Source organism: Taudactylus pleione, unplaced genomic scaffold (genome assembly GCF_031769625.1).
Source record: "Taudactylus pleione unplaced genomic scaffold, aTauple2 ptg000244l, whole genome shotgun sequence".
Taxonomy (NCBI): domain Eukaryota; kingdom Metazoa; phylum Chordata; class Amphibia; order Anura; family Myobatrachidae; genus Taudactylus; species Taudactylus pleione.
In genome coordinates, this window is record NW_028284646.1 from 12,941,772 (window position 1) to 12,968,337 (window position 26,566).

General features: G+C 44.1%; 1 protein-coding gene across 1 annotated transcript; it reads left to right on the forward strand.

Annotated features, from left to right (window-relative positions):
- The first annotated feature begins 1,982 nt into the window (after positions 1-1,982).
- On the forward strand, positions 1,983-26,566 carry PSMD2 (proteasome 26S subunit ubiquitin receptor, non-ATPase 2). Its single transcript, XM_088479705.1, has 21 exons — positions 1,983-2,192; positions 2,961-3,017; positions 3,281-3,445; positions 5,695-5,816; positions 7,608-7,832; positions 8,060-8,218; positions 10,446-10,590; positions 10,673-10,733; positions 10,823-10,969; positions 11,055-11,161; positions 11,450-11,577; positions 11,810-11,897; positions 12,116-12,278; positions 12,390-12,491; positions 24,125-24,258; positions 24,411-24,494; positions 25,104-25,272; positions 25,378-25,472; positions 25,762-25,888; positions 25,979-26,097; positions 26,294-26,566. Exons 1-21 carry the CDS (start codon positions 2,085-2,087, stop codon positions 26,474-26,476), a joined length of 2,688 nt encoding a protein of 895 aa, XP_088335831.1. The 5' UTR covers positions 1,983-2,084; the 3' UTR covers positions 26,477-26,566.

The window sequence follows — 26,566 nt, forward strand, 5'->3', positions numbered from 1 at the left end:
GCAGTAAGTTATCGCTTTAATGGCTTCCTGATGAGGAAAAAGGATTGGTGTGTGTATAGCCTATGTTACTCGGAGAATCTCAAGGAACATTTCAGTGAAAACCCAATTAAAATCGGTTCAGTAGTTCTCAAGTTTATCAGAAACATACATACACACAAACGATTTTAGCTAGATATTCATTATTTTTGGCCAATGTTCAGTTTTTTCCACGCTTTTGGGAGGGGGCATGACACTATCAACAGGACATCAGAGAGACCAACAATTACAGAACAGTGCTATTTTGCAATGTCGTAACTCTCTTAATTTAAATGTCAAGTTAGAAGATAATAAATTTAGTAAGCAAGGTATGACTATTAACTAATAACAATAACCCCCTTACTAGTAATACACCCCATCACACCCGTTAATATTAATATACACCTCCACTCCAAATAACATGAATCCACCCACTCCCAGATTACATTCATATATCGCTATCTGGTGTCTGCCACTGCCGAGCTCAGGAGGAAAAGGATAAGTACACATTAAATGATATATCGACCGAAAAATCTTTTTGAGGCAGATCGGAACAATATATTGGGCACATCATGTAATGTGTACCCGCGATTGACCACTGCTGTGGGTCACATGCGATATCGTGTGATTGGCCATGCTGTCCGGCCAATCACACAATATCGTATACGGGGCTGTGCAGTATAATGAAGGGTGGAATGAGGTATCGTAATGTGTACCGGCAATCTTGCATGGTCCCGGGTGAAGGTAAATCGCCCCAACCATCGGCAAGATTGCCGGTTGTCTACTGTGTACCTAGCCTAACACTCACAGACAGGGTAGAGGAGAGGAAGGGACAGAGATTCATGGAGAAGTGGTGGAGTCTAAGGAAGAGAAGTCAGCAGAACATCTTCCATGCAGCCCATTGGTGGCACTATGAAGAACAGTACCAGTGGAGCTAGCCCTTCTTTTGCCAGAGCTAGCCCTGATTATGACAGCAATGCAGATGACATGCTGACTGACCTAAGGGGAGGTGATAATGCAGCGCACATTTTTTTCAATGCCAAAATTTTTTTTCTTTTGGGTCCTTAATCTGGCTCTGGCTGCTCCCTGCCATGCTGTATAACCTGAAGGTTTCAGTGAGGACAAGCTTTATGTTATAGGGAGCTCCCCTGCACTAGAATACTCTTTGTATTGTATACCAGTCACTAAAATGCTCTATGTATTGTATATTGGTTTTTAGAAGAGGCTGTGATGTCATGGATTATAGGAATTTCAAATAAGATTTTCCATCAGTTTGTTGTCTGGGTAAGCAATATAGGCCTGCTATGAAATTTGTAACCAATAGTTGGCATAATTTAAAGCAAATTATGATTAAAGCACAATTGTAACAGACAGGCAGGATTCTTTCCTAGCCTCTCACCTCTAGGCACATCTATATAGTGTGCAGTCGCCACCCAATCCGTATCCACCACAGGTATCCTATATTTGTCTATGATACTGTTTTTTTTTTTCATTTTAATATCCATAATTATTAAACTTTACTTTTATAGCTCAGAAAAATAACAATAAATTATAATAATTTCATGTAAGAGAAAAAAAATACTTTTTTTGGGCAGTGAAAATTGAAAAATAGGGGCATTTCCAGAAAACTAAAAGGTCGTTCATAAAATCTGACACTGTTCAAGGAAATTAGAGAATTATATTTTTGATGCAACCTAATTCAATAAACTTTACATTTTCATTCAAAATAATAATGTAAATTGTCCTCTTTCATAAAAGCTATGTAATTCATAGAAGATGCATTCATTACATTAACGTAAAACATAAATGACCTCCTATATACCATTGCAGGGACGTTTAGATTATGTGTATGCAGTTGTCAGTGGCTACTCTGTAAAACATCACAACCGTGAATCCCACAGTATACAGGAGGTGTAGCAAGATGGCGAACTTACTGTACGTGATTTCTCTCCCCAACGTGGTGTGGTCATGTGATCCGCTGCGTCTGACGTTTTAGTGTGTAGACACGGCGCCTGCGCGGATTGGCCATCCTGTGTGCGCCTACACTAAGAGACTCATCTGCCGAAGACATGGAGGAACAGAGTCGGAACCAGCAGACAGCCCAGGCCGGCAAAGGCAAGGAGGCCGGCGGGGATAACTCCGAACCGGTGAAGGATAAGAAAGAGGAGCAGGAGCTGGTGAGAGACGCACTGATGCCCTGGCTCTCAGGGTGCAAAGAGCGGCCTAGACCTGAGAGAGCTGAGTCACCGGCGCTCATACACACATCGCCGGCTCAGAGGAGGGGGCTGCTGCATCGCCGGCTCACATAGATAGGGGCCACATATAACATGGCCTATAAGGGGTCCCGTCTCTGTGGGGTCTGGAACAGGTATAGCGATCGTAGGGAGAGAAGAGCTAGGCCCAAGCCGGACACTGGCTCCCTATCTGCAGCCAGTGCTCTGGGGTGAGAGCGGGTTAGTAAGGGCATTGGGGCTGACTGCAGGAGCTAGAATCGGAAGGAACCGATTTGCACAAAGCAGCAGCCGCTGTGGGTGCGGGTCACACAGGCCGGGGGCGCTGCAGGTGACTTGCACGTTTTGCTGTGGTGACTGTTATTATTGCTGTGTGTACGTCTCGTTACACAGTTCTATATAACACATTTTAGCATTAAGTACATTTATATTGGTAGGTAGCAGGCAATGCTTTCAGTCTGTTTCATAATTGGGTTGAATCAATCAACTGCAAGGGGGGCAGGTTGCCTCAACGAATCCGGTGCTAGCGTGAGTGCGGCATATAGCTCTACTTATGTGGACTCCCGAGTAGTATAATTTAATTAACCCCTTAGTGCTATATAGGTGCTGGAATGATGAACATAGTGCAGCAGAGGTTCTGAGGGAACCTTACTGATCTACACACAAAGACTCAGAAAATTGTGATACTTCATATACTGCTTTTGTCTTTTACAGTCCGAAGAAGACAAACAACTGCAAGATGAGCTTGAAATGCTTGTGGAGCGCCTGGGGGTCAGTATCCTGTTAGTATGTTTAAAAAAAAATAAAACCCACAAGTGTCAGTGTATCCTTACTTTGTGTATTCTTGTGACATGGCCTTTTGTGGCACACTGTGCTCGTCACTTATTGGAAGATGGGTTGTGCAGGCTTTAAGTACATTTGTGACATGTTTGGTCATTCATCTTGGTAAAGCTGAATATTACTGCTATATAGATATCGCCCGTACATTATTGGTCTGACTGATTTGTATGCTGGTGTTCTGTGCTTTGTTTCAGGAGAAAGACAGCTCACTCTACAGACCAGCTCTGGAGGAGCTGCGCAGGCAGATTCGCTCCTCTACCACCTCCATGACCTCTGTTCCCAAACCTCTCAAGTTTTTGCGACCACACTTTGGCAAACTTAAGGAGATTTATGAGAGTATGGCACCTGGAGAAAATAAAGTGAGTGTTACAGCAAGAAGAGAAACTGATCTTTGTAGATAAATAATACTTATAGGTGAGGGAATGTATATGATATAAAGATGGGTGAGCACATACCTAGATGTAGAATTGTTCTATGGAATGAAAGAAAAATGAATACGTTAGAGAGTTTGTATCTGAAGTACGTGCAAAGCCGTCCTGGTCTATGTTTTTCTATGTAGTGTTTATTTGTATGTTCATTATCTACATGCGCTTACGGCCTATAACAGAATGGGCTGTGTTTTTTTTCCCCACTGGATAAATGGATATGTTACATTCTTATATACCTGTTTCATACTGTAAACATCATTTGTACAAACAGTGCCATTTAAAGCATGTGGAATAGCAGCAAATGCCCAAAGATGGTTCCATTTGTGTTGGAAAACAAGGGTGACAAGAAAGAAACAAACCTTCCCCAGCGCACTGCAATGGGATAACAAGAGACTTGTATCCTATATAATAAGATGCAGAGGACTCTGTTACATACATTGATAAACATATGATAAGCCACCAGCCACATCAAGGTGGTCTTACACTACATAATAATAGCACCACTTTGTGTCCTATGTTCATGCATTTCTAAATTTATAGCCAACTCACCCGGTGGCACCCCAGGATCCTCCAATTTTCCACTACAAGGATCTGCATATCCTCCAGCTACTGGTCCCGTACATGCCTCTGAGGAAAGTGATGCACAAAGTGACAGTTGCTCAATCAATTTATTGGCCCATCACAAGTGCGTGTAAGGGAGAGGTTATTCTAGACAAGAAAAAAACAAAAAAAATTCCCACAGCACACTGCAGCGAGCCACCAAAAAAGACTTTCATCCTACATTATTTATTACCAGTTATTTATATAGCGCTCACATATTCCGTAGCGCTTTACAGAGAATATTTGGCCATTCACATTAGTCCTGCCCAGCGGAGCTTACAATCAATATTCCCTACCACATGCTCACACTAGGGTTCATTTTTGTGTTGGGAGGATATTAACCTTCCAGTATATTTTTGGAGTGTGGGAGAAAATTGGAGTACCCAGAGGAAACCCACACAAGCTAGGGAGAATATACAATCTCCGCACAGTAAGGGCCATACATAATAATACAATGCAGAGGACTCATACATTTGCAAACATATGGTATGCAGGGATGCCGATAGAGGGGGAGCGGGTACTGATAGTCTGGGCTTGCTGGGGGGCCTGTGTCTGCCACTCCCCCCACCTGTCAGCAGCAGCGCCCAGCACACACTGCTGTGTAGTTGGCTGCAGTGAGTACAGGGAGACTGCTGCTCCCGCTGAGCGCAGCAGCGGTCTCCTATGCCCGCACCAGATAGAAGGGGTAGAGCTATCCCCTGTGGAGCACGCAGCGTTTTGCAGGTAATAGTTGTTGTAGTTTGTCAGGCCATGGCCACACCTCTTTACATTAGGCCTTGCTATTGCCCAGGCCTTCCCAGGCTCTCTACAGCCCAATTTGATACATTTTAGTTTCTCTTGTTTTAAGCTGATGGCAAAACAAAGATAAATACAATTGATGGGTTCATCCTGCAAGGTCAACTGTGCTTAATTATGGTGTTTTGACACACTTGGGTTCCTTTAATATTATGAGATGAATAGCATGTGGGAAAGCAGATACTTAACTTGAGAAAATCACTTTTCTCTTATCTCCAAGTCTCTAATGATTTCAATACTATTGTATGGCAACAGAAAATCATTCAGATGTTGTTAAAAAATAATATGATCTTGCAATGTTTGTGAGAAGTCACCCACTCACAGTGGGGTCGGCCAAGAAGCAAGACGAGCGCATGAGCACTAGACTGACGCACTGCGGGACTTGCACAGGCCGCTGGAGGGGGGAGTTCTCTCCCCTCATTCCAGCGGCTGAAATGTTATTCCTTCTACTCGATAAAAGGTAAGGCAGCAAGAGCCATAGGGGCACAATATCTCCCCCCCCCCCCCCCCCCCCCCCCCCCCCCAAGATCTCAATCCATAAAAAAAACTGTGGATGAGATTGGTCAAAATGTTTGGAGTAGACCTCTTCTGTCTCACTGACAGCTCGTTGCATTGTTCCTTGGCAGAATCAGGCACTTCTTAGGGTATATTGTTGACTAATTCACTATTACATCTGTGTAAGCATTACAATAGTGAATTGGTGTCTATGTAGAGTAATTAGGGGTGCATCAGTCTTATTCGACATTTATTAAAGTTGAGAATTGTATCTTCTCGTGTTTCCTCAGCGGTTTGCTGCTGATATAATTTCTGTTCTTGCTATGACCATGAGTGGAGAGAGAGAGTGCCTGAAATACAGACTTTTAGGCTCGCAGGAAGAGCTGGCATCATGGGGTCATGAGTATGTAAGGTAAGGCAGTGTACCATTTAGTGTCTAAAGGCAATTCACGTTCACGCTATCATCCTTTTTTTTTTTTTTTTTTAATGTCTTTTTTTTTTTTGTTTTGTTTATTGTAGCTAATATTCTTTTAAGTCTACCAAATAGCAAAATGCATTTTTTAATTATTTTGCTGTGAGCCCCAATACAATTGCAGGTAGATCATTACATGGATTAACTTTCTGTAGCAAAACTCATCCTTGTTTTACCTTTTCATCTTCCCATTATTTTCATAGGGTGTCCCCTTTGTATTAAAAATGCTCTATTGTTGAAATTGCTGCAATCCTTCACTCTATTAATATCTTTCTAATTGAAACATTAAGACATGTCAGATCATCCGTTCTCTCCTCTAAGCTGTACATATCCAGCTCTTCAAGTCATTCCTGAAATTCGGTTATGCAGCTTGTGCTGAACCATTTTAGTAGCGTTCTCTATTTCACTATTGTTTTCCCCAATGGGCCAACAAAAGAAACTTGCATCCTATATAGCAAAATGCAGAGGACTATGTTACATACATTTGCAAACACATGGTCAGCCACGTGAAGGCGTTCTTCTCTGGTGGTCTTACATTACATAATAGCACCACTCTGTGCCCACTTTCGGCATGTCTGTATGTTATAATGCCACTGGTGATGCTTTACATGCTTCCATCAGGGCACTATTGACATTTGCACAAGCCCTATGGCTTGACATTGGTATTTAGAAAATGGGTCCCCAACCTTGTGGTTGTAAGCAGTAAAGAAATGAAATGGCTACACAACTTGTACAGAGGACAACAGTAGGTAAAGTCCCAGCTTAGTACAACTGGTGCTGAAATGCACAACTTGTCAGGAATGTCGAATAGCAGCGCATGGTCCGACAAAGTTCCATTTCTGTTGGTGTAAAAACAAAGTGCATAGTTGCATTCTGCTAACCTTAGAAAATTGTTATTGCCACATGGTCTGATGGAGATTTTGTTTTTCCTGCTGTTTTATGCTAATGTGAAAACAAAAATATCAGTGGGCAAGGGTGTGGTATATTAAGTTGAAATACAGAATGTCGACACTGACCTAATGTTGACATTTTCAGGATGTCAGCATATCGACATTGCAATTTTACATTGACTTTTCATGAAACTCTAATCCTGACCTCAACCTAACCCTAACATCGGATGCTGACTGTGGACATTGTCATGTTGACATTCTGACTGCATACCCTTGGCAAAACTTGACGCAGGACTGATATGCAGTTTTTTAGTGGGTACCAGCCCAACCTCTGGTCTTACACGATTGCTCACAATATTATCCCATACCTTTTATTCGTTCCCGTATCTTTGAATAAAATTACATTATTTTTATTTTTTTGTAACATACCTGTATGAAAACACCTGAACACCAAAATCATTTCAAATATATGCTGCCTTTAAAGTAAAGTATTTAACTTTTTTAATTTAATTACATTTATTTTCCTAACATTGACATGTTAGGGACATGTTTCCCTGTTGCCTTTTTTGTGTAGTGGAACTGGATTTGCCAGTCTCCAATCACTGAGAACTACACCTGTACACAGCGACTGGTTACATTTTTAGCAAAAGGTCCTGCAAAGACTAACAGGTTATTTTCATAGAATTGAACATATATATTTACTCACTTTAATGCTTAGCATCATTTTAATACTTTTTTTTTTTTCTTGCTCTAATCCTTTCTACTGTTTGAGTTTTTTAGAACCTTTGTTGTATAAGTCTGCACTAGAGCCTTCTCACTGCCCTATATGTTTGTGTGATAGGCACTTGGCTGGGGAGGTAGCTAAAGAATGGCAAGAGGTGGAAGAGGCTGATAAATCTCAACGGGACACTCTACTGACATTGGTGAAGGAGATTGTGCCATATAATATGGCACACAATGCTGAGCATGAGGCCTGTGACCTGCTGATGGAGATAGAGCAGATGGACATGCTAGAAAAGTACATTGATGATAATGCCTATTCTAAAGTTTGCCTCTATTTGACAAGGTGAGTCTCATGTACCGTCAAGTTCAATTGAGGATAATGTTTGGTTTGTCTGCCTGACATTTAATTTTTTTTTATTTTTTTTTGTCTATAATAACTAGGTTTGCTTAAGGATATCTATCAATCACTATCTATATTAGTGTGTATTTTATTTATCTTGTACACTGTAAACCTGCAGTTCAACAATTTGTTTGCAATGTGGTTAATATGATGCTTATGCTTCCATACAGTTGTGTGAGTTATGTTCCTGAGCCTGAGAACTCTGCCCTCTTGCGCTGTGCACTTGCTATCTTCCGCAAGTTCAACCGCTATCCAGAGGCTCTGCGCCTTGCTCTGATCCTCAATGACATGGAGCTTGTGGAGGACATCTTCACTTCCTGCAAGGATGTGTAAGTTGCATTGTCCTGCTTTATTGTTACAGTCCTATGCATATATTATAACATATTATGGGTCATTATACTCGTGGAGCTACATTTGTTGAATTGCTTTATCTGGGAATTGTATTGTCCAGTAGCTGATTGATCATCACAAAAGTATCTGACAGTATTTATTGATGATTTGAGCATTATTAAGGCCCGTTTTCAATTTGGAGCGAAAAGCCGTTTTCGCGTGTTTTTGGCGGAAACTTTTCACCGATTACGTCATTTTAGCCTGTTTTGCTTTTACTCCGTATTCCATTTGGACGACTTTTCGCCTAGGCGGAAAGTCAATGCAATGTAATAGGCGGAAAAGTTTCGCCTGTGAATAGCAGGCGGAAAAAAGTGCAGAATTGGAGTTTTGGGGTGCAACGTTGCGGGAACCCCCGTGTAGCGTTCAGATAGTCCCCCAAAGGTAAACTGTGTCAAATTTTTTTTTTAAAAGACTTAAGAACAACCCAAAAAATCATGGGGGCTAAAAAAAATGTTTTTGGGGGGGACAAAGTTAAAAACTAGCGAACTTGACCCAAGTATGCCCCAGGTGTTTTTTTCATTGCACGAGCTTGCGGCAGGTTTCAAGATTTTTTTCAAGTTAACTACAGTAACTTTTAAATATGCTGGCCCCCATTTTAAAGTACCCCAAAATTGCTGGGGTAAGTTATTTTCTGCAAAAACTCCAGAATACTATTTCTTTACCACTTATACAAAAACACTATATAGCAGCTATTGAGCCTATTTAAAGACACCAAATACCTTCAGCAAGCCAAATCGGGGGGTTCCATAGCTAACTCTCATGTCAAAGCATCTTTTTGGGGTGTCAGGCTGATTTCCCCAAATCTGACAGGACTTTACGCTTGTTTATGTTTCGCCGGGTCCGTTTTCGCGTACTTTCAAATTGAATATGGCAATACATGGGCACGCACGCGATACTTTTCCGCTTGCAAAACAGGCGAAGTAGGCGAAAAGTCCGGGAGGCGGAAAAGTATCGCGGCTCAGCTCAAATTGAATACGGGCCTAAGTCTGAATATTACAGTTTACCGCTAACAAACCAATAAGACCCCTACACATTTATGGTAAATGTAGATATCTGATACGGCAACATAGAAATAAACTTGTTACAGAAGTGCATACAGCAGATCTTCATGTGCCTTATATGCAGTGTATTTTCCTACCTGGGAAACACAAGATGTATTGTTAACTGACCCTGATGTCATTTGGCTTAAACATATCAGAAAATGCAGTGGGCCACGTGCTTTTTGAGTCGCTTAATGGAAAGGATTATGTTCTCAATCCAGTACGAGTAAAACATTTTGCTCTGTCTTCATTCATTATTGTGAACAGTGGCTTATCTGCATACAGATGTGTCCTCAATACACCATGCGGTGCAATACTCCTGGCACGAGGAAGCTGAGCGGTGCAGCATTTTTTGTCTTTCACTGAAATGTGCGTGATGTGACAAAAACACTTCATGAGACCGAACTGCTTAATCTGTGCCACAGAACTTGGCGTGGGAAAAAAAAAAGCTGTGGCCGCCACATTGTAGCACTTCGCATGCAGATTCAGACTCGGACAAATCAGTGCAGTATCATGAATCAGTTTTGTCACATCACAGTGCACATTTAAGCGAAAAAGATACCCAAAACTAGTCGCATGGGATCTGGTGTGCCAAGAAGCCCTTCTTGGTGTGACTGCTGCAATATTGTATGAAGACACAGCTGTATTATGCATCATCCTTTTTAGTATAGTGAAAAATATTTGCTGTCATGGCTTACCTGGGGGTGTGCGTCCGGGCAATATAAGTAATAGGCATCTAGTCAATATTCAATAGTTCGTTGGGTGGGCGCAAGTGCCCGTTACTTATTGCACATGACACTCCCAAATGCACAGAGTTTAAATGGGTAAAGTGGCTAAATCTGCGCAAACTACTGGGTGAGAGGTTTGGGCACCCACCAGCTCAACTTTGGGTGGATTTCTGTTCTTCAAAACAGGAGGGTGCAGAAATAATGGGCACCTGCGCCAAGCGACATAAACAATTTAATAGCTCCTGTCACTTTAGGCGAGAGCTGCTGCTATGTTAAAACAATTGTTACCCCATCCCCATATGTGTATATGTTACTAGTCCTAAAATGGGACTCATTGTAAATCATTTTAATTGCGACTTCTCTGTTAACATTTTCACATTTATTTTTTATTTTTGCAGGGTTATACAGAAACAAATGGCATTTATGCTAGGCCGCCATGGAGTCTACCTCAGTCTGAATGAGGATGTGGAGGAGTATGAAGATTTAACAGAAATTATGTCCAATGTCCAGCTCAACAGTAACTTTCTAGCTCTGGCCCGTGAAGTGAGTAACATTAATTTAATGTCTCTTCAGTGGTCCCTATAGCTGTAAACATGCCTCATGATATCCTGTTTCTTCTCTATAGCTGGATATCATGGAGCCCAAAGTGCCAGATGACATTTACAAAACGCATCTGGAGAATAACCGTGAGTTAAAGGGGATGGTTGCTCCAATATGGAGGGAAGTGATCATGTGTTGTGCAGCTGTCTCTTATAAGATGTCATTTCATCAAAAGGATTTGGAGGCAGTGGATCACAAGTGGATTCAGCAAGAATGAATTTGGCTTCATCATTCGTGAATGGATTTGTTAATGCAGCATTTGGTCAAGACAAGCTGCTGACTGATGATGGCAACAAATGGCTGTATAAGAACAAGGATCATGGTAAGAGTTTGCGTAGTGTAAGTTATTGCTGTCTCAATTTCCCAGTTTATGTTGTGTATTTATATCACTTAATCATTTGTATTAGGAATGCTAAGTGCTGCTGCTTCATTGGGAATGATCCTTCTGTGGGATGTGGATGGAGGTCTGACTCAGATAGACAAATACTTATATTCCTCTGAAGACTATATCAAGGTGAGATTACTTTTGCAACCAAACTCTCCCTTTGGTGTCTACATGCAGAAATGTGTAGTGCCACCTGCTACAGTCAAATGTTTTTCTCCTCATGAAAGACAGTCTTTTTGTTTTTTTTTCCTTACTTTTAGTGTCAATGCCTCTAGGTTTGTAACAAAACTAATTGTACATATTTATTTACAATTTTTGTATATTATTTTTTGTCTTTTGTTTCTTGGTTTTATTAATTTGTTTAATCTTAATATATGATACCTAGTTCTTTCTTCTGCCTATATTCTTCTTGCATAGTCCGGAGCTCTCCTGGCCTGTGGGATAGTGAATTCTGGAGTGAGAAATGAGTGTGACCCAGCTTTGGCTCTTCTATCAGACTATGTCCTGCATAATAGCAACACAATGCGTCTTGGTGCCATCTTTGGGTGAGTATTGTGAGGACCATACTTTGATCACTGATAATTTTAAGGGTGTCTGAAAGATTAATTACGTTCAGTAAACAACTGGGGTGGTACCTGAGGCTCAGTTGGCTGCGTTCTTCACGGAGTGGATGGGCCTAGAATGGCTGAGCTGTGATGATACATATTTATCATATAGATCATTGATCCACCTAAAAAACATTGTATTATACTAATTTTAAAGTTCTCTCACTTGAAGGCTGGGACTTGCTTATGCTGGTTCAAATCGCGAGGATGTTCTGACACTTCTGCTTCCCGTAATGGGGGATTCAAAGTCCAGCATGGAGGTGAGATATTAAGACACTGCTTTAATTGCTATCAGTCGTCTGACCACTTCCAGTAGTTGCAGCCATTTTCATCTTGTGTAGGTTTGTCAAGATTAAGTGAATTTGGAAATTAGTTTAACATGATTACTGTTTTCAAATACTGAGATTTTGAAGTAAATTTTTATTAAATATTCTCAGTTTTAAAATTAGATTTAGGAGCACTTTAAATTCTCTTTCAGGTGGTGGGAGTAACTGCTCTTGCTTGCGGTATGATCGCTGTAGGATCATGTAATGGGGATGTAACATCCACAATCCTTCAGACAATTATGGAGAAGTCTGAACAGGAGCTGAAGGACACTTTTGCACGTTGGCTTCCTCTTGGCTTAGGACTGAATCATCTGGGTGAGTGTTAGTGGGTTGGTGCAATGTTGGGGAAGCTAGTGAAATATGTCTTAGAGTACTATACTATGAAACTGGGTGCTGCTCTCCTGATTGGTTGTTTTTCTTCTACAGGGAAAGGTGAAGCTATTGAGGCAATCCTTGCTGCATTGGAGGTCGTATCTGAGCCCTTCCGAAGCTTTGCCAATACTCTAGTTGATATCTGTGCATATGCGGGTAAGTTCACAGAAGTTGTGCGTTTTCTTTATTTTTATTTGACAATTTGTTATTGGGTATTTTCGCAAGGCATATGTCAGACAAATGGCAGTGGGCACCTTACTGCAGCAATACTTGAAAATATAGTAGCAAATGTGTAAAAAGATATATACAGCGCATGCAAACTCTAAATACACCATTAAGGTAAAACTGACCCATAGATGCACCGTAGAATGCCCAAAGTTTAACACCTTTCAGCGCCATTAATTCTAGATTTCACCTAGTTCTGCCTTCAATTAATCTTATGTGTATCCAAAGTGGTTATTGCCTAAAGCCAGGAGATGGATGATGCGCTATAAATAACCAATTTCCCTCATCCGGGTACTTTACACCTTCAGGGTCACCCTAGACTGAATGAGGGGAGTCCGCTTTCTCAGATTAAAAAAAAACAAAAACCTTGTTCTTGGCTCCTCCCTCCTCGTTATATCCCACCTGACTTCAGTTTAGTTTACATGCCCGTTGGAGCCACACATCTGTTTTCCCTATGCAGATGGGCAGAGTAGGTCCTGCCTGCACAAAGGGAGCCTCCGGATGAATACTCCACGGCCGACACAGGTCAGTGTCCGGGTCCCGGAGCGCAGTGTCTGCTCCACCAGGCACCAGAAGGGAACGGCGGCAGTAAGTAGTACCAATTCTCCAATTAGTTGCGGACAGGTCCCCAGTGCTGAAGTTGTGGTTGTGCCCTCATCCCACTAGCATGTACATGCGATCCTTTTGTGCCAGCTGTGGTAAAGCAGCACCCGTTAAGTTTGAGCAGCTGCCGCAGAGGGATGGGATGCGGCGCTTCGCATTCCTCCAAGGTTGCCCTTGCACAGGTTCTGTGCAGCGTGCCGCCTCAGAGATGGAGAGGCTCCCCTTGGATCCCAGCCTGTCTATTAGCCTGAAGGGAGAGGGCTTGGTCCACCCTCCCATCCGAAGCTTGTACCTGCATGCAGACAACCCGCCATCGTCCCGCAACAGCAGCAAGCAGCTACATTGTAGTTCAGCCCTGACTGCACGGGGCTTCATCACAGAGCCACTGTGCCAGTCCGCTGCTCCTCCTCCTCTGTCCTCCACTCCTCCTATACGGTGTGAGGGTCTGTGAGTACATTGGACGGGGTTCCTGATGCATATATAGCATCTTAGTCACACTCATATCTGTCTCTTAATTAGGTATTCCGTAGCTGCCACTGGTGCGCTTGTCACTTTGTATGTAATTGCAGCATTGATAATTGTCTGCTGTATTTATAACCACTGAAAACCGTGTGGATTGTGATTGTTGAACTTATTATCCTATATTGCCTCTACCCTTTTACAATATGACTGGGAAGTGCAATGCTGTGGGAGCGGTCCCTGAAAAGGGCGGAACTGTCCAAAAAAATTTCACTAGTGCCAAGTGTAAAATAATTTTCACATGCACGTTCAGACTGGCAGGCTGTTTGACTGTTGTGCAGCGGAAGCTCAGACTGTGGAAGCACCCGCGAGTACATCACCTGTCATAATTGTTGTAACAACTGGTGGCTTCCAACAAGTGAGACCAGCCCATTCTCTCAAGTGGTCCACCTTCTGAAGTGGCTTCTCATTCAATTGACATCTCAATCTTCTCAGTTACTTAAGCCACCCTGGACCCAAAATTTGGCCCATTCAGTCCAAGGGTTGGTACAGGTTTCATCCTCTATCTCTCGATCCTTCTGAATTCCTCCTACAGACGTGTTAACCAAGTGGATTGCTCCTCAGAAATTATTCTCCAGTCAGGGGAAGAATCTAACTTAGATGGCCCATCTAGAGCCTCTTGGATCTTTCTTAGATAAAAGATTTTAATATTGTCTATTTGGCCTGTGGTAGCAACCCCTGCTTTTCAGTACATAGGAAGAAATTGAGATAAATAGGGGATTTGTGAATCTAAAAATATATACACACATTCCAGTGTAATATATTTTTCTCCCTCTTTCTTCGGTACCAGATGATGACACAATTGACGCTCAAGGTTGTAGGAGCCTTAATTTAAGTAGTATCCCACTTACTAAACATCTGATGTGGACTCAGGAGGTATCTCTTTGGGGCCTATTTATCAATATTATTTTTACTATAAAAAAAATGAAAAGGTGTATTTGGGGGAGGCTGCTTAGATGCAGGCCTGGTTTACTCCAATATTTCCGCTTCAACAATTGCAGTTTGCTGGGCTCTATGGCTTTGATTATTAAATCAGGGATAAGGGGCTGGGAAAGCACTTCTGCACTAGGTTTAGGTTTAAGAAGGTATATATACTTGTGTAACGGCCCCAATTAGACAATTTGTGGTACATATGAAATCATTCTATGGGGGTGCTGCCAAGGACAATAAGTAGGAGTTTACAAAAAAGAGAAGAAAAGGGTATTGTCTCTTTGTTGGCGCACATAGAGGATAATTGTATATAAAATATAACTTTTATTAAATAAATTATTTAAAAAATGTTTCGCCTTATTAGTGAAATATTCCAAGAAAAAAATATAATAAAAACATTGAAACAAATGTGTGTCATAAATTGATATTAAATTATTAATAATTCATTTGTCTCTGTGTCCCTTTCAGTTATGTTTCTGAGTAAAGATTCTATTAAATGTTGTTTTCTCCAGTGTCATTAATCATAACATATATTTATATAGTTGAAATCAATTGGCCCTGCATGTACTACCCACAATTGTAATTAGATATACTGTGTTGAAACTAAACCAAGATATAAATTCCATTGGTGATGATATGCTGCCATCTATTGGTTATGGTATGCCATTACACCTTTAGAACCAGGTTGATTTAATGGGTGCTATATTATGCACAATGTCCTCTATAAGGGCCACCTATTTGTATTCATGGAATATTGTCACATGGGAACATGTATACAGTTCCTGATACAAATCTTTGTGTCGCCTATTGGGTTAAGAAATAAACAATCAACTGCAGCAATCATATAAAACTAATTAATATGTGGACATCTTAATGCCCTAGTTGATATTAATGCTTAACCCAAATATAAGGATTCCCTTGTATAGCTATAGGGTTTATTCGTGCAGTATGGTACTGTATTTGGTTTATGCTCAGAATGTGGCACCCCCTGTTGGTTTTAATTATACCTAATACAATACAGTGCTATTGTTATAGCTCCCTCTATAGGGCTGCAAAATTGTTTAATAAACTGTTACTCACTCAGACTAACATTACTGAGTGTTTAATGTGGGTTCCTCATGCCCAGCTGCAAGGTTTAATCACAAGTAGTAGTATTGGAGTAGATTATATATATTCACACTACTTGCTCAGAGTAACACTATAACATAGTCTGAGTACTAGGAAAGCTTGTTAATGCATGCCATTTTCTACTTCAGGGTCCATAGGGTATCCACAGGATACCTTGGGGTATAGGTGTGACGTCAGTCGCAGGGCACCAAAGAGTTAAGCTTTCAGCCTCCCAGGATGCACTAGGTCCCCCTCCTATACCCCGCCCCCAGGCCAAGGCACCTCAGTTTAGTTTGGTGCCCGGCCGGAGTCGGGTGCACCTGTTGGAGTGGGGGCTAGAAGAGCCCCTGAAGCTTATTCTTCATGCAGCTGTGGCTGCACAACTGGATGTACAGCATGGACAGTCAGTCCTGACGTCCATGCTGTCTTCCCTACACCCCGCCGGTACCAGAACGCCGGTACTGATCCGGGGATGCTGGTGGGCGTCTGGGGTCACAGCTAGCGGTGACCCCAGATGCTCCGGACCATGGCCGGATTCAAGGGGGACAGAGGTAAGCAGCGGGGTCCCGCGGTGGGTCCCCGCTGATCACATGGTCCTAAGTCCCCAGGCAGGGGGCTCCCTGGGGACTGGCTGCAGCGTGGAGCCAGGCGACCAACCTGCGCTTCCACTACCCCCTGGGACAGCGGACCGCAGCAGAGCGGTAGCGCTGCGGCGTCCCAGGGGTTAAATGCATGCCAGGGGAGCGCGCCTTCCCTGTCTCACAGCCGGCGCCTCCCCCGCTGCACACAGCCCTCTCTGCATGCTGCCGACTGGTCCTGTGGCAGCGCTCCTCCCCCAGGCCAGCCTCCTCTCTGCTCCTCGGCGGCCATCTTCTCCAGAACGCATGGTGAACGCTGCTGGAAGCGCTGGAAGGAAGCATCGTGGTCCTGGTCCCCCCGCATACCTCTCCTCCGCTGTGGTCAGGTCTGTGTATGCAGCGCTGTGTCCTACCAGGCCCTGTGTCTGTGTAGTTGAGTGATCAGCGCTGTTAGTGCAGGAATTGTTATTTCTCTGCATTGTATGTGACTGTGCTAGCGCTGCTGCCTGTAATCTTTTCTTCATCTAAACTGTCAGCTTTATTACTGTCCCTGTTCCTTCTGCTAAAGCCCTTGCGGTGCGGTGCTGCAGGGTGGTCTCTCGCCTATTTAATACTTAATTGGTGAGAGAGGTCACATACGTGGTGCCATCATGTCTGAAAGTGATTTTCCCCTCCGGCTACAGTGTACCACGTGCAAAGTACCGTTAGCGGAGGGGGAGGGTAGCGCGGAGGGCCTTTGCCGGCAGTGTTTGTCCATGGCGCGGCCTATTACGGTTACAGCACCGGTACAGGAGCCGCCATGGGCTTGTTTCGCTCAGGCGTTAACAGCTTTAGTGGGCCAGTTAGCTCCGCAGCCCGCGTTTACTCCGATGGGTTTGTCCCAGCAGTCTGTGGTGTCGTCACCCATGCAGGGGTTCCCACGACAATTGGTGGTACCCCACAGTCTCCCTATTTCCCCGCTCCCGGGTTCTCAGGAGCCAGCGTGGGTTAACTCCCTGACGAGTTCTGTACAGCACTTGTCGGATGTGTTGCAAGGGGAGTCTGTGATGCGGTCTCATAAAAGGCCGGTGGCGTCTCTGTCCGCTCCTTATGAGGATGACGAAGGGACGTCTGATGATGGGGAGATTCTAGATCCTTACGATCAGGAACCTCTCCATACTAAGGACGCTGATGCTAAGTCCAAAGTATATATTCCTGGACTTATTCGGGCGGTCCGCACAGCCTTGGTGATTGAGGACGAAGTTCCCCCAGCGGCTAAATCTAAGTATGCCTTTTTCAAAGATGTGAAGGGCGATGCCACAGTCTTTCCTCTTTCGGGTCAGTTGGTGGACCATTTAGAGGAGGCGTGGAAACAACCTGGCAAAAGATACCAGCCGCAGAGACGCCTGGCGGTGGCTTATCCGTTCGCGGATAATTATTTTGCGAAGTGGGAATCCCCTCCACAGGTGGATTCTCACGTGACCCGTCTTGTCCGTAGTGCCACATTGCCGATGCCATCCATGTCCTCCCTTAAGGATGCTACGGACCGCAAGGTAGAAATCTGCCTGAAGTCCGCTTATTCCCTTGCAGGGGGGGCAGCACGGCCGGCTATGGCCATTTGCTGGGTTGCCAGAGCGATGGAGCACTGGGCGGATTCATTAGAGGCTTCTTTTGAATCCGACTGTCCGGCCGATCAGGCGGAGTTGATTGGCAATCTCCGTGATTCGGCCACCTACATCAACGAGGCGGCTCTAGACATTAGTACTCTGGTGTCTAGAATTTCTTCAGCAGCGGTAGCTGCTCGTCGCACCTTGTGGCTGCGATCCTGGAAGGCGGACGCAGATTCCAAGAAAGGTCTGGAAGCGTTACCGTTTACCGGAGAAGTTCTCTTCGGTCCGGATCTGGATAAGATTGTGGCCACGCTGGCGGCAGCCAAATCTGCCTGTCTCCCGTCGGCCGCTGCTCCTTCTGGTTCGGGACCATCGTCCTTTCGGTCATCTAGGGCCCAGGGCAGGCCCAAACCACAGTCGTTTCCTCGACAGGCTGGCCCTAAGAAATCGGTCAAGCCCCGGAAGCAGGCATGGAGTACCAGACGTCCGGCCCCCAAGCCAGATGACAAGCCTGCGGCCTGACGGTCCGGGCCTCCCTTTGGGGGATCCCAGGGTGGGAGGCCGCCTGCTACAGTTCGCCCAGTGTTGGTCGACCACTACGACAGACACTTGGGTTCTGGAGGTGGTTTCTCACGGATACGCCCTCTCCTTCCGGCACAGACCCCCGGCTCGCTTCTTCACCACGGGTCTCCCATCAGACCGGAACAAGGCTACGGAGCTGCGGAAGGTATTGCACACTATGCTCCAGGCTGGAGTTATAGTGGCGGTTCCATTCTCCCAGAGGGGCCAGGGTTTCTATTCAAATCTATTTTTGGTACAGAAACCCAATGGGTCATATCGTCCGATTCTCAACCTCAAAGCACTCAACAAGTCTTTGCGGGTCCCGAAGTTTCGGATGGAGACCCTACGGTCCATCATTCTGGCGCTGGAACCTGGGGACTACTTGGTGTCATTGGACATACAGGACGCTTACCTGCATGTCCCTATTCTTTGGCGCCATCAACAGTTCCTCAGGTTCGCAATCAGCAGCGACCACTTCCAGTTTCGGGCGTTACCTTTTGGCCTGGCAACAGCACCACGTGTTTTCACCAAGGTGATGGCGGTCATGGCGGCTTCTCTGCGGCTGCAGGGAGTCCGCATGTTGCCGTATTTGGACGACCTGTTATTGGTGGCAGGATCTCCAGAGCTCCTGTTACGCCACTTGGACCTGACCATTGCACTGCTGCAACGGCACGGCTGGCTAATCAACTGGCAGAAGTCCACTCTAATCCCATCTCGGAGGATTCTGCATCTTGGAGCCTTATTGGACTCGGGACAGCAAAGGATCTTCGTGACGGAGGACAAGATCTCTGCTTTACAGTCAAGGGTGCGCAGTTGTCTGCACAGCCGCCGGGTGTCCTTACACTCGGCGATGAGGTTACTGGGCTCCATGGTGTCGGTGTTCGACATGGTGGAATACGCCCAGTTTCACTCCAGACCTCTGCAGCACCTGATCCTGTCCAAGTGGAACGGGCTGACTCAGTCTCTGAAGTCCCAGACGATTGTGCTCACCCAGGAGGTTCGCCTGTCCCTTACGTGGTGGTTACAGACGACCCACCTCAACAAGGGACGTCCGTTCTGGGTTCCAAATTGGGTCCTGTTGACAACGGACGCCAGTCTTCGGGGCTGGGGAGCAGTTTCGGGTCCACACTTGTTCCAGGGCAGGTGGACGCCGACAGAAGCGGAGCTTCCAATAAATATCTTGGAACTCCGTGCGGTCTTCAATGCTCTCCAGCAGGCACAGCGGTTTCTCCAGGGTCGCCCGGTGCAGGTCCAGTCGGACAACGCTACCACCGTGGCCTACATAAACAGGCAAGGAGGAACTCGCAGTCGGGCGGCTCTCGTAGAGGTCTCTCGGATCCTGGTTTGGGCGGAGCGCAATCTTCCGGCCATATCAGCGGTCTTCATCCCGGGAGTGCTCAATTGGGAGGCGGACTTTCTAAGTCGCCAGGACGTTCATCCGGGGGAATGGTCCCTGCACCCGGACGTTTTTCAACTACTGGTGGACAGGTGGGGTCTTCCAGAAATCGACCTCATGGCGTCCCGGCACAACAACAAGTTGCCGGTGTACGGGTCTCGCACAAGAGACGAAGGGGCGTCTCTGGTGGATGCTCTGTCCGTCCGGTGGACGTTCCGGTTCGCATACCTGTTCCCTCCGGTCTCCCTTCTTCCACGGGTAATCCGGAAATTCAAACAGGAAGGAGGGACGCTCCTGTTGATAGCTCCCGCGTGGCCCAGACGGCACTGGTTCTCAGACCTTCAGGGTCTGTCCGTGGACATTCCTCTGCGGTTGCCGCTACGACCGGACCTTCTGTCTCAGGGTCCTTGCCTTCACCCGGACCTGACTCGGCTGTCTTTGACGGCGTGGCTGTTGAGACGGCCATGCTGAGGTCCCGGGGGTTTTCCAGCTCTGTGGTGCGTACCATGTTGCGAGCTCGGAAACCGTCTTCCGCGAGGATATACCATCGCGTGTGGCATACGTTCTTCCAGTGGTGTCGACCGAGAGGTTATGCACCGCGGGAGTTTCGTCTGTCTCGGATTCTCGCCTTCCTGCAAGCGGGACTAGATCATGGGCTTCGCCTTGCTTCTTTGAAGGTACAGGTTTCGGCCCTATCTGTCTGGTTTCACCGTAGGATTGCTACAATCCCGGATGTGCGCACCTTTATGCAGGGTGTTCTCCGCATTCAGCCGCCCTTTGTTCCACCTGTGGCGCCTTGGGATTTGGCTGTGGTCCTGAGGGCTCTCCAAGGACCGCCGTTTGAACCACTGGGCTCAGTGGATCTTAAATGGCTAACAGCTAAGACTGTTTTCCTTCTGGCCATTGTTTCGGCCAGACGTGTTTCTGAGTTAGGGGCTCTTTCTTGTAGACCCCCTTTCTTGGTTTTTTATGGGAACAGGGCAGTGCTCCGCACTCGGCCCGAGTTTCTTCCCAAAGTTGTTTCCCAGTTTCATATTAACGAGGAAATAGTTGTTCCGGCCTTTAACTCACCGGGTCTTTCCGTGGGTGAGGCCTCTTTGGATGTTGTGCGGGCCTTAAGGACTTATGTTGACCGCACTTCTTCGTTTAGGAAGTCGGACGCTTTGTTTGTCCTCTTTGGCTTCCGTAAAAAGGGTTGGCCTGCTTCAAAGCAAACTTTGGCAGCCTGGATCCGTATGGCTATTTCTGAAGCTTATCTTCATGAAGGCCTACCGGTCCCTCCTTCTCTGAAGGCTCATTCCACTAGGTCTGTGGGTCCTTCGTGGGCAGCTCGACGTGGTGCCTCGGCAGTTCAGATCTGCAAGGCTGCTACGTGGTCTTCTGTCCATACCTTCGTGAGGTATTACAGGTTTGACACCTTCGCCTCTCAGGATGCTTCCTTCGGGCGGCGGATTCTCCTTTCTGCACAGGAGCGTCCCCACCCTTAAAGGATACTGCTTTGGGACATCCCCAAGGTATCCTGTGGATACCCTATGGACCCTGAAGTAGAAAATATGAGATATGGTAAGAACTTACCCTTGTTATCTCTATTTCTACGAAGTCCATAGGGTTCCACAGGACTCCCGCCCTGTCGCACCTGTGCTGCAGATGGGCTTTGCTCTGGTCACCGGTTTTCCGTCTCCCTCTGGTGAGAATGTGATTCTTGTATGTGTCCAGATCTTTGTTCTCTCTCTTCCTTCTCCTCCTCCGGCCTATGGCTTGGTAACTAACTGAGGTGCCTTGGCCTGGGGGCGGGGTATAGGAGGGGGACCTAGTGCATCCTGGGAGGCTGAAAGCTTAACTCTTTGGTGCCCTGCGACTGACGTCACACCTATACCCCAAGGTATCCTGTGGAACCCTATGGACTTCGTAGAAATAGAGATAACAAGGGTAAGTTCTTACCATATCTCATATTTTTCTTCACTGTGATAATCACATTTGCTTATACACACAGTGGATGCAGTGCTAATAACACAGCATAGGATTATCAGCAGCAGGAGCTACAGAATGCCAATAAACTATTACTCACTCAGACTGACATTACTGAGTGTCTAATGTGGGTTCCTCATGCAAGGTTTAATCACAAGTAGTAGTATTGGAGTAGGTTATATATATTCACACTACTTGCTCAGAGTAACACTATAACATAGTCTGAGTACTAGGAAAGCTTGTTAATGCATGCCATTTTCTTCACTGTGATAATCACATTTGCTTATACACACAGTGGATGCAGTGCTTTCAAGTGCTAATAACACAACATAGGACACTGTCAGCAGCAGGAGCTGCAAAAAACCGACGTACGTTTCACAAAAGTTATGTTTTTCCAAGGCCTTGAAAAAACATAACTTTTGTGAAACGTACGTCGGTAACACTATGTTATAGTGTTACTCTGAGTAAATAGTGTGAAAATATATAATCTACTCCAATACTACTACTTGTGATTAAACCTTGCATGAGGAACCCACATTAGACACTCAGTAATGTCAGTCTGAGTGAGTAATAGTTTATTGGCATTCTGTAGCTCCTGCTGCTGATAATCCTATGCTGTGTTATTAGCACTGCATCCACTGTGTGTATAAGCAAATGTGATTATCACAGTGAAGAAAATGGCATGCATTAACATGCTTTCCTAGTACTCAGACTATGTTATAGTGTTACTCTGAGCAAGTAGTGTGAATATATATAATCTACTCCAATACTACTACTTGTGATTAAACCTTGCAGCTGGGCATGAGGAACCCACATTAAACACTCAGTAATGTTAGTCTGAGTGAGTAACAGTTTATTAAACAATTTTGCAGCCCTATAGAGGGAGCTATAACAATAGCACTGTATTGTATTAGGTATAATTAAAACCAACAGGGGGTGCCACATTCTGAGCATAAACCAAATACAGTACCATACTGCACGAATAAACCCTATAGCTATACAAGGGAATCCTTATATTTGGGTTAAGCATTAATATCAACTAGGGCATTAAGATGTCCACATATTAATTAGTTTTATATGATTGCTGCAGTTGATTGTTTATTTCTTAACCCAATAGGCGACACAAAGATTTGTATCAGGAACTGTATACATGTTCCCATGTGACAATATTCCATGAATACAAATAGGTGGCCCTTATAGAGGACATTGTGCATAATATAGCACCCATTAAATCAACCTGGTTCTAAAGGTGTAATGGCATACCATAACCAATAGATGGCAGCATAATATCACCAATGGAATTTATATCTTGGTTTAGTTTCAACACAGTATATCTAATTACAATTGTGGGTAGTACATGCAGGGCAAATTGATTTCAACTATATAAATATATGTTATGATTAATGACACTGGAGAAAACAACATTTAATAGAATCTTTACTCAGAAACATAACTGAAAGGGACACAGAGACAAATGAATTATTAATAATTGAAACAAATGTGTGTCATCAATTGATATTAAATGTTTTTATTATATTTTTTTCTTGGAATATTTCACTAATAAGGCGAAACATTTTTTAAATAATTTATTTAATAAAAGTTATATTTTATATACAATTATCCTCTATGTGCGCCAACAAAGAGACAATACCCTTTTCTTCTCTTTTTTGTAAACTCTATGGCTTTGAACCTGGTAGGCGGGCATTGAATCTAAGCTTTCCTTAGAGGCTCTCCTGTTTTCGGGAGAGGACTTTTTTTTTTACCGGAGCTTGACAAAAATAATCGTTCTAGGCACAGGCGGTAAGAGTTCCTTTCTACCGTCCTCTTAATCCCTCTCCAAACAAAGATCTTGTACTGGTGCTTCCGTTGGAAGTTGCAAAAGGCCAGTCGGTGAAATGGACTTTTACGTGGAAGTACAAAAATCCAGGTTTTTTTTTTTTTTTTTTTTTTTACTGTTTTTGAAAGGTGGGTTAATGCTGAATCCAGAGCCAAAAAGTGTTTCTTGGTGGTTTGAAGAGAAAAAAAATACACTAAACTATTGTTGCTGCTAGCATTCTTACCAACCCAGCAGGCCCTGCCTCTAGTGACTAGCACTGCAGCTTCTGGTTGTATTGTTTTCCTATTTGTCCAGTGGATCACTCTCATTACATTGGCATCCCTTTATGTTCAGTGAGACTGATCTGGAGGAGATTCTCTTCACTACAGCATAACCTTTTATTGAATTAGGTGATTAAAATAAAACATCCCATTTTAAGGATATTCCTAAGATTGGGCTTCAGAACCTTTTTTTGGTTTTGTTTTTGATCTTACCAGGTTCTGGAAATGTGCTGAAGGTGCAGCAGCTTCTTCATATCTGTAGTGAGCATTTTGATTCCAAGGAGAAGGAAGAGGAAAAGAAAGACAAGAAAGAGAAGAAAGAGAGTGCTGCTGACATGGGATCCCACCAGGTGATGTCCTACTCTTGCTTATGCATGTAGATATATAACTTTTATTTCCTTGATCATATATAATTATCATCAAGAAGCCACTTTGATGTGATTAATTCATACAAAGTGTAAATCAGCCACAGCTTATCTTACCACTGACTGTTTTCTTCCAGGGTGTTGCAGTCCTTGGAATTGCTCTCATTGCAATGGGCGAAGAAATTGGGTCAGAAATGGCACTTCGTACCTTTGGACATCTGGTAATATCCATGTTTGGAATCTTTGTTACCTTCCTGTCATCAAATGGTTTTGTTGGTATAATATGTTCTTCAGTGAACATAATCGCTGCTGTATTATGTTTTATATTCAAATCCCTTCATCCTTACATTGTTGCTGACAGGTCGTCAATTTAAAATATCTGCCTGCATTGCTCTAATGATCAACTATTCTTAGTATTGCTGTACCCTAACAACTTTGCTGATATTGCAGGGAGTGTTGTCTGTTCCTTTCTGTTCTGAATGCAGCAGGACAGAGGTGATTGCTCCTGGTTTGGTTCTGAGAGAAGAGTTGGCTACCTTTTTTAAAGCACTTTAGGAAATTTAAAACCTATTTTAGGAATTGAAAACCTAGCATAAACGAACAAATGTTACAGCGTTTCTTTCTTCATTACGTAGGGTTATGTATTTTATTATGTGCCTGTTATAGATGGTAAGAAGTCACCTTCACCTTTTGGGTGTTGTGTAACTAGCCTAATGCTTATACGGAATGACAGAACTGTATCCTCAATAAGTGTGTGAAGGATAGCTTTTTATATATGTGCTTTAACCACACATCTCTATACAGCAGTGTTTTATGCTCCTTTCCTGCAGCTAAGGTATGGAGAGCCCACACTCCGCAGGGCTGTCCCTCTGGCTTTGGCTCTCATTTCTGTATCCAATCCAAGACTGAATATCCTGGACACGTTGAGCAAGTTCTCCCATGATGCTGACCCAGAAGTATCCTATAATTCCATCTTTGCTATGGGCATGGTGGGCAGTGGTAAGATATTCCCTGTACAGCCTTGAATTTTCCAGACCCCGCGTCGGTTCTGTGGGCAGAACTTGAAAAAAAAACAAAAAAAACATTTCTTCCATATTTCTGTAGGCACCAACAACGCTCGTCTTGCCGCCATGCTGAGACAGTTAGCCCAGTATCATGCAAAGGATCCAAACAATCTGTTTATGGTGCGACTGGCACAGGTAGAAAATTCTCCTGTATCTTTTCGTGCTATTTTTATGTGCAGTGCGCAATGCTTTAATACAGTCATGTACCAGAATCAAGGCTTTGGTTAAACACATAGACAAGTATGTAAACCGCTTCCAATTATAATAAACCCTGTTGCATTAGGTTATTGCTAATCAGTAGTAGTAGAATAGTATTTTTCAGATAAACTTAGCTAAACATGGCAGTTACTCAAGTAATTAACACTACAGTGTTTGTGCTAGTTTGTGTTCCGATTTTATTGAATACTCTCCTCTTTATTCTCAGGGTCTCACTCATCTGGGGAAAGGTACACTCACTCTTTGCCCGTATCATAGTGATAGGCAGCTCATGAGTCAAGTGGCAGTGGCTGGGTTATTAACTGTTCTCTTGTCCTTCCTGGATGTTAGGAACAGTAAGTAGTGCTGTCAGTTTATTTTCTGTGCTGTTGTGATCCATCACAATTTTCTAACCTGTATTTTCTTTAATCTTTATTTCTTTTTAGTTGTTTTGGGCAAGTCACATTATGTCCTGTATGGTTTAGTAGCTGCAATGCAGCCACGAATGTTGGTCACCTTTGACGAGGAGCTACGGCCACTTCCAGTATCTGTGAGAGTAGGACAAGTAAGTGAGACCTTTTCAGTATTATACCTTTATAACTTTGCTATGCTTAGTACATAATGACCTAGCATTCCAGGTAACATGGCTTTTATTAGCTAGACTTCAATTTCACTTAAGACCAATGGGATTTTCTCATAGACTGTACAAAAAAATAATGTTTGACTGACTGCTACCATATAATCTTCATTTTCATCTGCAGGCTGTGGATGTTGTGGGCCAAGCTGGCAAGCCCAAGACCATCACTGGATTCCAGACGCACACTACACCAGTGTTGCTGGCACATGGTGAGCGGGCAGAGTTGGCCACGGAAGAATATCTGCCTGTAACTGCCATTCTCGAGGGATTTGTTATTCTTCGAAAGAATCCTAATTATGATGTGTAGTGATCAGAAGACCACATGGGTTGAAGGGGTCTAGTTGTGTTTTTTTTTTTCTATTTGTAACTATATCTTATTAAATAATTGAGAACCATA

Excerpts from the sequence above, each read along its gene's own strand:
- PSMD2 (XM_088479705.1), top strand. The coding sequence starts at position 2,085 with ATGGAGGAACAGAGTCGGAACCAGCAGACAGCCCAGGCCGGCAAAGGC. Across the intron at positions 7,833-8,059 it reads GTTTGCCTCTATTTGACAAG|TTGTGTGAGTTATGTTCCTG; the intron begins GTGAGTCTCATG and ends GCTTCCATACAG. Across the intron at positions 8,219-10,445 it reads TTCACTTCCTGCAAGGATGT|GGTTATACAGAAACAAATGG; the intron begins GTAAGTTGCATT and ends TTATTTTTGCAG.